This window comes from Lactuca serriola, chromosome 2 (assembly GCF_051521515.1).
Source record: "Lactuca serriola cultivar US96UC23 chromosome 2, Lser_US96UC23_V15, whole genome shotgun sequence".
In the NCBI taxonomy this organism is placed as follows: Eukaryota; Viridiplantae; Streptophyta; class Magnoliopsida; order Asterales; family Asteraceae; genus Lactuca; species Lactuca serriola.
Window position 1 is genome coordinate 10,557,664 of NC_136409.1, and position 14,162 is coordinate 10,571,825.

Sequence of the window (14,162 nt, forward strand, 5' to 3'; positions counted from 1 at the left end):
TAAATATTTTTATATATAACTTGTATGTGTAACCTTCCTTGTTGTATTTGATTTTTTATTTATGTTAAAATGCTTAGTATAAAAACTATTATAACTAATTTAGTGATGACATCAAATTTTTATTTTTTCGTTTAAAATACCAAAGGCTGAAAAGTGTCATCTACTGGCCAATTGAGGTAGAATAGACCATGATTCACTTAAAATTCTAACTGATGTGAGTGATTACTGATAGTTTAATCCATTATTTTACCCAACTATAGCAGTAGGAATTGTATTGTATTTACATTATTATAATGGCATTTGAAACAAAAAAAAGGACGCAGCGGATATTTGTAATATGTTGTAATATCGGTAAAAAAATTAACACCTTTTAGTTTAGAAACCATAGTTGATGTGATTTTAAAATTTATCATTAGACATTTTATGGTGATCAATCTAGATCTATGTACATTGAACTTGACAAGTAAATTAATGTGTGAATGTACATGGAAATTTTGAAGGTCCTTGTTTCTGTTTTATTCAAATAGGTAAAGTGAAGGGACATGAAAATTTTGAAGGTCGATACATTAATTTGAGAGTTGCTCATGAATATAAGCCAACTCTTTAAATTAATAACTTATTAATTTATCAATATAATAATATCTTGCTAAATTAACAAAATATCCTAGTCCCAACATTATTAATCTATAATTTATAGAGATTTTACTGTAATACAAATTTTGTACTATTTGTCGATTGACACTATTGTAGGATACTTTGGTATTTCTCAAATGAATCCTAGTTGTTCACGGTTTGAAACTCATTCAAATCTTTTGAATTTGCTTTTCCAAAGCTATTGAGGTGACCTCATTTTCTTATATGCTATGAACTCTTTACTTATAGTTTACTTGTGGCCTTTATATGAAAATTTGCGCCAGTCTTTTTTCTTGGTTGGTAAAAGATAGAAGCAATCAGATTTTCACAGGTAAGAAATGGAACTATAAGTAGCTGAAGATGGTAACAAACTCTACTTCTAGTTACTTTCATGGTATGTGCTTCAAGGATACCTAGACATTATGTTGCATTTATTTATATACAATAGTTTCATAATATTTTCATTGAAAATCTCAATCCTATTTTTGCATATATTTTTCACATGTCATTGCTAATTTTCCGTACTTGAGTCCAACATCTACCAACAACAAAATTAGGTTAAGTTACTCATTATCCCATTAAAACTATTGATAAAACCTATAATGATACCAACAAATTTGAAATATTTAAAATCAACATCCTTAACCAACAAACTTAGGTCAATGAGTAGCTTGTTATTTGATTCATGCGTTTTCTCCTTCTTGAACATCTTCATAGCAACCATGTTCTTCTTTAGTATCTTTCATATGATCAAAAAATTTCCCCTTGAATACTATTGACAGATAGTCCTTTGGTTTAGATCTTCATCACCATTCAACCTAAGAATTAATTAATGGGGTATTAGAACATTCACATGATCATGAAGAATACATCCAAAAACCATGAATTAAAAGGCCATTAATAGGTAACCAGGAAACATGAATATAGAATTTACCTTTAGTATTTACTTCACATTAATCAGAGTCTTGGTTTGAATTCCTGCATAAAGGACATAAATATAAAGTTGAAAATATAGGTTGCGGTTTTTGAGAATATAAGAAAAAAACTTACTTGAAACTTTTCAAATGTAGTTTAAGAATAATTAAAGCAACAAATATCTGGTTTACCTGTTGTTTGATCTTTATAATAGAGGAGTTGATATCTTTTTCCCCTGCAGCATAAAAGAAGCCAAAATTTGTTTCAATTTCTTTTAGCTGTGGAGTAGCAGAATTTCCCTTGGTGAAAGTCGTTATTGCTGGGCATCTTTTGATTTCTAAAGTATCCAATAATGGGAATGAAACATCCTCCTTCCCCAAGCTAAACCCCTTAAGACTTTGAAGTTTTTCTAATTTCAAGGACTTTAGACGAGGTAACAAAAGTATCTCATTCTTCTTGCCATCTGATTCTTCTTCTGCTTCTACAGCAATGACCTCCTCCATAAGTTTGCAGTCCCTTATAACTAGCTCTTGGAGTTGCAATAGACTACCAACCATGGGACTAGTAAATACACGCTCTAACCCATTACATTCTCTGATAGTGACTCTTGTTAGGTTTGGAAACTCAAATGCTGTCCCCAAGCTAAACCCCTTAAGACATGGAAGGCCATTTAATCTCAAGGACTTTAGACGAGGTAACACAAGTATCTCCTTATTCGTCTTGCCATCAGATTCTTTCTCTTTGTCTTCTTCTACAGAAACATATGTATCCTTAACAATGACCTCCTCCATATGGTTGCACCAACTAATATCTAGCTCTTCGAGTTGCAATAGACTACCAACCATGGAACTAGTAAATACATGTTCTAAACTATTACATACACTAATTTCAACTCTTGTTAGGTTTGAAAACTCAAATGTTGTCCTCTGATTGCTCTTCCATATATACCTCAGATTACCTAGCCACTCCAACCTCATTTCTCTGAGGTTTGGAAGATTGACAAGGGTAGTAGTAGTTGTTTGTGATGATTCATCAAAACCACTTCCACTACTACTATTTGTATGTGTATTTGTATTTCTCCCTGCTGCTTCCCGTGCTTCAAATACCTCCACTAACTTATCACACAAATACACATGAATCTTTTCCAGCTTTTGCAGTTGCAGCAACTCACTAGATGGAATAATCTTTTTAACATCCTTCTTATAATTTACATCTAATTCGGTCAAGTTACGAAAAGACCAAGGCATCCCATCTGAAGTAGCAGGGCATGAGGTTGCAGCGTTTAAACTCAGGAATGGGGTCTGCAAATCCAATAAAGAAAATGCCGCCCAGAGGCATATGAATGTAAAACAAAAACATTTGAAATGTCATATATATGTATGTTATACTAAATTTAATGAAATACAAGAGATTTATAATTATTAATCACAATGCATGGTACTTATTACTCCAACTAAAAGTTATCCAATTAATGGGTTACTATTTTTGATCTCATAAAGTAGGTTATTTTTTAGCTTTTGCCCGTGTTGAAAATGGAAAAGTTTTATTCAAGTGACAACATGCTATGAAAATAACAATCAAAAGAAGTAACAGATGAGCCAATAACTCACTTAGAACCATAAAGAACAACAATCAAATGGAGTAACAGGGAAAGATTCCATTGAAAATCATGCTAGGCTAAGAAAAATGATAAAGAAACAAGCAAATTGAGAATAATCATGCTAGGCTCTTCCAGGTACTAAAAAGCCTGCAATAACAGAAAATACCTAAAATACCCTTTCCCATTTTATGTGAACTTTAATGGAATGAGGGTCTAGTACAACATGAACTTCTGCTGAATCTAGTGTTATGTATTTTACTTGACATGATTACTTTCTTAATTAGATGATGCCAATTAACGAAGTATATATACCTGATGAAAGTTAAGGCCAAATTCTTGATCAACAGTATGTCTGCCTAATTCTGTGTGTATATACTTGAGTTGGGGAGCCGTTGACCCACCAGCTGCAAACACCAGGATTTGAGGGCAGTTATCGATCTTAACATAATCCAATGAAGGCCACCGGAACTCATTCTTCCCCAAGAAGAAACCCTCCAGCTCTGGTAGATATTCCAGTACAATGGACTTTAGACGAGGAAAGACCACAACCTTCTTAGAAGATGATGATGCATCTTCTTCTTCCTTCTTCACAATCACTTTCAAGGCCTTGCAATATGATATCTTTAACTCTTGGAGCTGTCTTAGGCTTTCAAGTGCAGAGAATGTGAATATATGTTCCAAAAGGGGACAACCTCCTATTTGCAATATCTTTAGATTGGGAAGCATAATAACATTGTTATTTACTCTTGGAATTCCTTCATCACCTGCACCACTCTTGTTGTTGCATTGAGTTTCAAATACCTCCTTCATCCCTGTGCAATACTCTATTCTCAACATTTGAAGCTTTTGCATTTGTCCTGCTGCTGCATAACATGGAATCACACTTGACAATGCATCACACCATTCTATTCTAATCTCTCTAGAGTATTGGCATAAGCTCCAAGAAACACCACCTGATTCAGACAACTGCAACACATAGAAAAGTTTAATGTAAAATTAAACTATAGACACAGCTTTGAAATAATTAGGAAAGTTAATTCAAAATCTAGTTTTTTTATTATAGTAAATGACACGACTGCTCTCCACATCAAAAATTTAGTTTTTTTTTTTTTTTTTTTTTTTTTAAATTAACGTCAGAATTTATTTAAGAGACAATAAAAGACATACCACTTTACAACCTAAAATATAGGAATGCAAACTCAATGAAATCAAGAAAGCATATGTTTCACACAGCAAGCTTACAAAAATTAGTTTTGAATAGTATAATAATTTGTTGAATTCTATCCTACAATACCTGTCTGTCACTCGATGGCCCCTAATATCTAAACTAAGTTACATTTAACTAAATACTTACTGCCTTTTGTTTTGTTTCTTACTGTTTAGATTAGAGCACATATCTCTATATCTTGGTTTTTATTTCTGGGGTAAGTGTCTGGCTCTTACATTACAATGGGTTAACAAGTTATGTGTTATATCATAAATGACCCTCAAATTTTAATCACTAACCTTTAGTCATAAGAGCAGTAAAGATTAAATTGGTCATAACGTGATAATTAAATGATATTTCATAATGTGATGAATTGGTCATAATATGATAATGACCTACCCATTGTTGGAAAACATCAGTAGCAAAAATGTCACAAGATGATTTTAGTACATGTATTCTCATCTTTGTGGCTTGTAATGGTTAGCTTATTTACTTTGTGAAATTTATATTTAAAATTTAGAAACCGGGTCCAACATTCCAGGGAACTGCTGGAACTGGTACATACCATTGCTCACCCCTAGTTTTTTGGTTGAAAAATAAATTTGATTGTTTAATGATTATATATAAATGTCACGACACATTATATATATATATATATATATATATATATATATATATATATATATATATATATATATAAAATGTTTCGTGACATTTATCCTTTAGGTAACTATTATCTTAGTATGGTGAGTATAAAATGCATTATTATGTACATTAACACTTGAATATATAACCGGTTGGAATTACAGCTATAAAAGGAAAAAAAAAATTGTCCAAAAACACAATTATGAAAATGCAAAAATAATCTAAGATGCTCGGTTACAGAAACAACAGAGGATTCACACAGAATGGCAAACCTAATTAGACATGTTTATATTTTCTAATTATAAAAAATCAAAAAGAAATCTTATCAGTAAATGATATGAATTATGATAAATAATAAACACACGGTAATACCTGTTCAAATGAATGGAACTTTTTATGCCTCCAAATCACATTCTTGAGTTTGGATGGTAGGTAATGGGTGTGCAATAAAAGTTTAAATCTTCTATATGTAGAATATTGCAAAGAAAAAATGGATATTGATAAAGAAATTAAATAAGTAATTGAATACTCACAAAACATACCTTAAACTGAGCATGAAAAGTGGTAGTTGTAGTGGTATTGTTGAGAGATATTTCATTGCTCCCCTCATCCTTGGCACCACCTCCACCAATACACTTCAGATTCTTCAGTTTATGTAGAGTAACAGAATCAAGATGAGGGAACAAAGTGGTGGTTGTGTGGGTAGATGTAGTCATTTCTTCATTCTCATCATCTTTGTTTGAAACAACTTCTTCAATACCATCACACTCTGTTATCTGGACATCCTTTAGGTTGGAAAGAAGTTCTGCCACGAGAGGCGAAAACAAGTACTTAATTCTTCTGCAAAACTCAATATTTATGGTTGTGAGGTTGTGGAATGGGGATTCTGATTGTTGTTTTGGAAGAGTGATGAATTTATTCCAGTTGCTGCACTTCCACACATGACGCATGTTTTTCATAAAACTTAGATCCAATTCATGGAGGTTGGGAAGTATAAAAGGCTGTTGTTGGTTATGGTGAGTTGTTACCAATTCTCTACTTGTTGGACTCTCACTCTCTATCTCAAACACCACCTCCACTCCTTCATAATTGAACAATTCAAGTTTATGGAGGTTATGAAAAGAGTGTATGTGAGAGGACGGGAATACAGCATTAGAAATATTAGTATCAGTGACTTCTTCTAATGTCTCTTCCTTTGACATAATATCAGTCTGCACACATATATCCCAGCAACAAATGTAATTAGTAACGTGAGTATTGAATTGTTTTAATGATTTATAATTCCACATCCATTCACATTTCTCTCCTATAATTTTGGATTTGAAGAAGATTATTTTGATTTTAGATAATTTTTTCAAGGAACATTTACCGATTTAAAATAGTTGGATCTTTCACCTTCAGATAAATTATAAAAAGATGCTATGGGCTCCTATGCAAAAACAAAAGATAGGTTAATTAAGATGTGGATTATTTTCAACTAGAGACGGAATTTAGCTTGATATTAAGTTAATAAGAAATGGTAGTTAATTAAAGAGTTAAGTTTACTAAATTTATCTGTCCATCCAGGTCTCCAAAGTCCAAACTGTTTCCATACAATCTAAGTCCCTATGCTTTTATGTATCTCCCTTTTTGACTGGTTCAAAATAAGAAGCTGACACGGGTACCCCTTATTATTATTATTATTATTATTATTATTATTATTATTATTATTATTATTATTATTATTTTTATTTTATTTTTTTAAATGATGAATGGGTTCGAGCTTGGGCATCACTATTAAAAACAATAGAGTAAACAGCAAAAATGGTCCCTGTGATTAGCATTTTTGTGGTTCTCGTCCCCAAAAGATCAAAATTGCAAAAAAGTCCTTATGACAATATTTCATTGTGGTTTTGGTCTGCAAGACTTTCACCATTAATAGAAGACAGTTAAATACACTTAAAATGACCATTTTACCCCTTGTTTTATATGAATGAAAATGGGCCCGCCATAGCCATCCGACCTTGTCGGTTAATCTCACACCCCTTCCACCCCACATCCCATCTGGAATTGATCTTAAGTGTTAATAGATCAAGAAAGCAAACATGAGCAAGACACCAAATGAAAATTAAAAAGTCAAGATGTGTTTGTATGTCTTTGAAATCAGCTCTCCCTTCCAACTTCATCTACCATATACACCTACACCTACACCTGGACCATTTGTTTTCAAGCTGATCTCTCTATAATGTGGATTTTTATCAATTTGAAGTTGAAATAATTCCACTTGCTATCAAGATCAAGAAAAAAAGATGAAAGTGATTTCTACAGGCATTTAGCTTCAGCTCTCATCTATCTGATTTTGTTGGTCGAGTTGTTTGTGATATTTGGTCCAAATTCTGTTTAGAAAAAAATTGCTCTTATTAAATGTCAAGTCTTTTTACTTTAAGTTATTTCGTGTTACTGTCTTTTTCGAGCCATATATTTTGTTTGTTAGAAAATGACATTTTTAGTTAATAATTTATTAAATTTGTTATTTTTTACTAAAAAGTAATTGGTGACATTTATAATGATTTATTAACTAAAGTTCTCTCTCTCTCTCTCTCTCTCTCTCTCTCTATATATATATATATATATATATATATATATATATATATATATATATATATTAAGTCAAGGAATGGTTTTTCGCTTAAAGGTTAGTAAGGTTGCCTTCGAGTTGTGAGGCCCAAGTTTAGTCATCCCACCCTTTTTTTATTCAAAAGACAGGAGCTTAATCCTTAATTAAGTAAGAAAGTGAAATTAAAATCCACACCTGCTCTTCCTCTTCCTCTTGGTTACTCTCTTCCGATTCGTTATTTCCCCTGTTTTCTCCGCAGCTCAATATATTCATCTTTAGAAGTGCCCCCAGATCAAAATTGGTGATGGTAGGAGTGAATACATTTCTAAACCTCTTACATTTTTTAACCCTTATGCTTTCAACAGCTTGAAAGCCATGGATGAGGGGACAAGAGTTATCTGCACCTTTTATCCTCCACACCTCTCTTAGCTTCCCTAAATTCTCCACTTTGATGTTTCTTAAGCTGCTGATGTTGTCTTCTTGCCCAATTGCACAAGTACAATCCAAGTCGATGTTGAATAACGATTCAATGGAACCACAATTTCGTACTTGAAGCTCTTCAAGATGATGCAACAGAGACATGGGATTGTGTGGAAATAGATTCACAAGCTTATCACAATTTCTCACTTCAATCTCTCTCAACTTAAATTTCTCACCTCTACTAAGTTCACAAGGCCATATTTCCTTTAACTTCTCCATGTCATCAATTTTAAGTGTCTCCAACTTAGGAATCACAACCTGCAAAATAATCATCCATTAATAGCCACATCCAAACAATAATACATCATACAATCAAATTACATATATATATTCTTCTGAAACTTTTAGTTGAAAAGGTTGTTTAAATTGTATTAACGTAAAACATATATATGTACCTCTTCCTTCAACAAACTAGATGTTTCGAACTTGTTCTTCGGATAAATGCTTGTGAAACCCGGAATGCTGTCAAGTTTCAACTCCACGAGTTGTGGCAACTCAATTATGTTGACATTATGGCACAAACCTGATAGCTTCGGTAGTCCACTCAAAGATAAAAACTTCAGCCTGGGGAACGTAATTGTCTCATTTCCATTACCCCCGGTCCCAGTATGTATGAGTTCTTCCATATTATCGCATTCATAAACTTCCAGATGCTCAAGATTTGACAAAGCGTTTGCAACATGGAGTTTGAAAAGGTATCTCAACTCTACACACTCTGAAACAACAAGGACTCTTAAATTGCAGAATGAAGAGGACTGAAGAGGATGTGTCGACTTCACCTCAACGTCTTCAAGATCATTCATACCATCTACGCTCAAACAAAGAACCTCTGTTTTTACAAACAACTTGTTAAGTTTAGAATCTGATATTTCACCTTTGTTGGTCACTAGCTGCAACGTGTTTTCATATGAGTGGCTACTCTCACTGATATCTCCATGTAAAGAGCGCCCCACTGAGATCTTGAATCGTTCAAGATTCTCAAATGTCATATTCGTCACTTCAGCCTTGTTATTACAGAACTCGAATTCTAACGCAGAAAGGCGGCTTGAACGCTCCGCCATCTCATTGCAGTTATCAACTGTATACCCAGACGCATTTCCAATATAAAGTTCTTCAAGTTTGACCAAATTTTTGAAGACACCTTGTTCTATACGCAGACCATTACAATCTCTCAGATTAAGTAACCTTAGCTTCTTTAAGTTTCCAATTGTGGAAGGTAACCAGTCGATGCCAGAATTAGCAAAGCTGAGCATTTCTAGATTCAACAAATTTCCGATAGAAGAGCAATCAAACATCCTTAATGAACATTTATGGAGATGAAGCACCCTAAGGTTGGTGGAGCATTGAGGTGAGGAAGGAAGCAATGGATACTTCATTTCATCGTATGATATAACTTGCAGCTTTTCCATTCCTTCATAAAAGTCTCGAGGAAACCTTAGCGACTTATCTCCATGCATAAGTTTCAAAATCGTTAGGTTTGGAAACTTGAGGTCTCTTGGAAACTGAGACATATTCTTACAAGTTAATGAAATTGTTTTGCAAGAGTCGGTCATATCATTTTCAGGCCACCCAGGCATATTACCATGGTTGACAATTGAAGTATGCTCGACTTTAGAATACATACCCAAAACAAAAACACGCACCAGATCATGCATCTTGACACACCCAACATCATTACTTTCAATTAACAAATTTGTCTGCACCAGTCGCTCAATGCAGGTGTTGAGCCTGTTTCTTGCTTCTCTAATCGTATAAACTCTATCAAATATCTTTAAGCCCCATCCATACCTCATCAACTCTTCGGTAGGAATATTGAAGTCTTCAGGAAACAAACCACACATTAAAAAAATGGATTTAGTCTCCTCGTCTTGGAGATTGTGGTAGCTCGTTTCAAAGACTTTAGGCGCAACACTGCGAATGTCATAGTGTTCTATACGCGAAAGTGCATCCTTCCACGCATCCTTTCTTCTATTTCTTAGAGTACATGCCATGGTTTTGATGGCAATAGGTAGACCGCAACACTTCCTTACGATATCTTCTCCTATCTTCTGGAGCTCGGGCTCAGAAGTTTCTACAAATTGCTGGAATAGACTTTGAGCTTCTGCTTCAGTTAGAAGCCCCACGTTAATAATTGAATTAGCTTCAACCCCCATCATAGTGCAAACATTTATATCTCGTGAAGTCAACAGGACCTTGAGGTCGACACCTTGATTTGGAAAAGGACTTAAACCAATATCTTCCAGATCAACGGACTGCCACACGTCATCAAATATTACAAGGAACTTATTCTTACCTTCTCTAGAGTTGGCCTTGAACCATTCACGAAGCTTATCAGCTCTTGCTGGTTTAGTGCTTTCTTTTAACTCTATACGAAGGTAATCCGCTACAGCTTGTTGAATAGCAATTGGGTCTGTCGTTTCCCCTATAACTGCCTCAACCATATAATCAAACATTCTATTTTCTTTGGCAACCTTCTTCAGTCTTTGCATCATGGTGGTCTTCCCCACTCCGCCCATCCCACATAACGCTATCATGTGGGATGTGTTGTTTGATTCAAGTGCTTTAAGTGCTTGACTAAATGTTTTTTCTCTTGACTGAAAGTCATCGTGATGATCACTTGATGGTGTGGAGGTCGATGCCTTCATGGTATCAACTTTTCCCAAAGGAATGGGCAGATCAGTCCATGTGATCAAAGAGTGTTGTCTTGTGGCACTTTCAATCTTTTCAATCAGCTTGAAGGCTTCCCTTCCGACTTTGTGTCTAATCTTGAGACTGCAACAAGCGACGACATCACTAGGAACGGTTTGTACTTTTGCATCGATCTTTTCTACTTCTTCCAACCAACTCCTAACCTGAGATGAAATCTCAAGACGAGTTCTAGTGTTCCTGTCCAAGTGGTCTTCTTCGGCATGTCTTGCTGCATTTAACTCCCTCATTTTGCTACTCATATCCCTCACATGTTTTGTGCTGTAAATGAGGTAGCCTAGATGCTTCTTAACAGGTTCCATAAGTGTCTCGGCAACTGGTTTAAGAATGGCACCGACAACATCCATTGCAGGAAATTCTTCTTTGTGGAAGTATCTACATAGTAACCAACAATTTGTCAGATGAAATTGGATGAAAATTTGTAATGGATTTGCATCATAGATTCATTGCCTTGAGTAAGGTTTGATTAGCTTTGTCCCATAGACCGATGATGTAATCATAATATAAGTCCATCCCATAATCTAAAATGAACTTAAAGACAAAGTTTTTTAAAAAAATAAAGCTAGATGATGGTAGTAATAGGAATCAGGAAAATGGTTTATCATTGATTAATTATAAAAAAAAAACCAAAATATGATCATTTTAAAATACATGGAAGAATTTAACTGTAAACTTGCAAGTTCAACTTGTGCCCTTTTGCACAAGAAATTCAAACAAAAGAGGGATAAAAAACGGATCTGAATAGAGGCACAAAGATAACAGGAGAGAGGTTATTGTTTAAGTGATCAAAAGGACCTGCTTCACGTCTTCTGTAACCTATTCACAAAGGTACTAACAGGAAGAAATAAAGGCTGCTTTAAATTTACACCTTGTGCACTAAGTTGAATGAAACAGAAGAACATGACAAAAGTGAACGAACAGGGGAAGTAAACAAAGGAACAACTATAACTTGGAGACTAAGTAATTATTGGCTGAAAAACTTGTTCTGGAATAATACCCCTACTTATACTAATTCTAAAAGAGTCTTACTCAAACACATAAAACGCATAAAAAGTAAACTTTCCTGAAATGCCCCTGGGCTTAATCTCTCCAGTTTTTTTCTGGATTACCCAACATTAATAACATATATAAAGGTGGATAGATCTTGAGCGGCTGAGAGAAATGGGAAAAAGATCTTTTGTGGGATGCTGTTGTAGCAAATCCCTTAAAAACTAACCCAGATCCCTTCACAAATATGGATTTTACTGAGGCATCTCTAAAGTCAATCTCATTAGAAAGGTACAGTGAGTACCTATTATTCTTCAAAAGATATGTAAAATACGGATCAGCTGATAATGAGCAAGTTGCAAAGCTACTGATTCAGTAACAGAGTCAAGAAAGAAACTTAATTTCCTAGAGGCGATGGTACAACAGTTTGCAAAAGCAGTATTTCGGAATGAGCAGCCTGATACGTGTATGCTTGTATGGTGTGTCAAAAATAATCCAGCTAGATTCGGAGGTCAAGACTCAAGAGCTACAGCCCCCCGATCAAGCTCACCTTTGTTGCAGAATCGGAGTGGAATCTGAATCTAGGAAAGAAAAAAGTGACGTTGGAAGTTGGAACTTCAACTTGGTGTACTCGGAAGTAACGACTGAACGGTAATGAAGTTGACTAGGTCTTCAAATTAGAGTGATACCGACTGCCAGATGTGCGTGTTAGAAAGAAAATAAAAAATCCAGTCCATTTCATATTTTGGGCTAATATAGCCAATGGGTTAGCCCACTTATATTGCTTAAAAATTGATCCAAAATCTGCAACCAAAAGTATCACCATATATATCCATATTCAAATGTGAGATGATATTTCGGTCTATATATGCGTAGCTTTTGGGACTGTTATTTTGGACCAACATTCCTAACCTATATTATTTCTAGGTCCGATATTTGTCTATTTTATCTCACTAGTGTTGACTGTACAACAAAAAAAGAAAAATGTGAGGTCCCCTAGTTAATGAATTGTCCAATGAGTATGACTTGTTAGCTAGAAGGATTGTTGAAGTTCTTCCCCTAGTTCTATTAAGTTAGGGAAAGTCAGAGTTCATTGTCGGTATGAGACAAAAATGAAACCTAGAGAGTCGACATCTTATTTTGTGAGAAAAAACAATAATAACACACTACACAAATGGACGGTCTATGGAGTGAGTGGTGGTAATAGCGAAAGGGATGGGAGACAACGAGGGGGCAGCAGCGAGACCGTGTTGATGGTAGCAAGGTGATGTCAAAGATGGGTACACATTTGGGGAGTTGGCAGCAACATGAACATGATGTTGGATGGATATGGGTGCGATGACACCAAGATTAAAGAGCATGGGAGCATTGGCAGATTTATGTGGAGCTCGGGGGGTCCCTGGCCACAATCCTGATTCCGGTCGTCCATGTAAAAAATATATTTTTCTATTAGGTTCAACGTCTTGAAATATGAGTGTCACTATTATTTTAGATTTGTTCGGAATTTTTTTTGGGTGTCACCACTTCTCAAACTTTCTACATCCGCTACTGCATGGGAGACAAGCATTGTACGGATACACAGACATCGTCACCAAGCATTCTACAAGTATAGACATCGTCACCAAGCGTTCTACAGGTATAGACATCATCACCTGCAAGGGTATGGGAAGAATATATAAGAGAGTACAGGTGATGTGTAACACCGTAAATTTTCAAACAATTTTTTCATTTTAAAATCACATAAATCTCATCAACACATATCACAAAATCCCTAAAATGTCAAATGATCAAAAACACATGTTTATAGTTGTTTGAATAAAATCCAGGATCATCAAAAACATAACTCCATCTTGCGTGTACAATCAAGTCAGCGCATTCCCGTGATCCTGAGAAGTACCTGAAACACATAACACAGTAAGCACGAAGCTTAGTGAGTACCCAAAATACCACACACATATCATTAGCCACTCATGGCTATATCTCGAATAAGACCCTCTGGTCAATGTGTCTCAATGGAACCCTCCGGTCCCACAACTCGGGTGGACCCTCTGGTCCTATCTCAACAATGCACAGGATAATATACAGCATAAATCACCAGACATAATGCATGATATCACATGTAACGACCCAATTTTCACGTCTAAAAATTTTGTTTTAAAAACATTACTTTAGAAAACACCAACAGTTAAGAACTTTGTTTAAACAACCCATAACACAACGTAGACCATGTTTAAAAGTCAAGTCATACAACCCATCAAAATATCAAAGTACAAATCCTAGGGAAATCTCGTAAATGCGGAAACCGGAGTGTGTACATGATGTGCCGCTACCGCGCCAGCTCCTTCCCCTTCGATGAAGAGGTACCTGAAATCAAAACTGTAAATTGTAAGCAC

General features: G+C 35.0%; 1 protein-coding gene across 2 annotated transcripts; it reads right to left on the minus strand.

The window, feature by feature from the left end:
• Positions 1-1,063: 1,063 nt before the first annotated feature.
• LOC145085968 (uncharacterized) lies at positions 1,064-12,399 on the minus strand. 2 transcript variants are annotated; one of them, XM_079023673.1, is made up of 8 exons: positions 12,074-12,399; positions 8,472-11,157; positions 7,792-8,334; positions 5,543-6,211; positions 3,461-4,114; positions 1,740-2,849; positions 1,568-1,611; positions 1,064-1,451 (listed from the first exon to the last, which is right to left on the minus strand). In XM_079023673.1, the coding sequence occupies exons 2-7, from the start codon at positions 11,127-11,129 to the stop codon at positions 1,591-1,593; spliced, it is 5,655 nt and encodes a 1,884-aa protein (XP_078879799.1). In that variant the 5' UTR covers positions 11,130-11,157; positions 12,074-12,399; the 3' UTR covers positions 1,064-1,451; positions 1,568-1,590. The 2 variants fall into 2 exon arrangements, with proteins under 2 accessions (XP_078879799.1, XP_078879800.1); XM_079023674.1 differs by having other exon boundaries at positions 12,320-12,396.
• Positions 12,400-14,162: the final 1,763 nt, after the last annotated feature.

Coding starts and splice junctions, on each gene's coding strand:
- LOC145085968 (XM_079023673.1), bottom strand. CDS start 11,129: ATGGATGTTGTCGGTGCCATTCTTAAACCAGTTGCCGAGACACTTATG. Junction 8,335..8,471: donor CTAGTTTGTTGAAGGAAGAG/GTACATATATAT, acceptor ATTATTTTGCAG/GTTGTGATTCCTAAGTTGGA. Junction 4,115..5,542: donor CTTTTCATGCTCAGTTTAAG/GTATGTTTTGTG, acceptor TATGTGTTGCAG/TTGTCTGAATCAGGTGGTGT.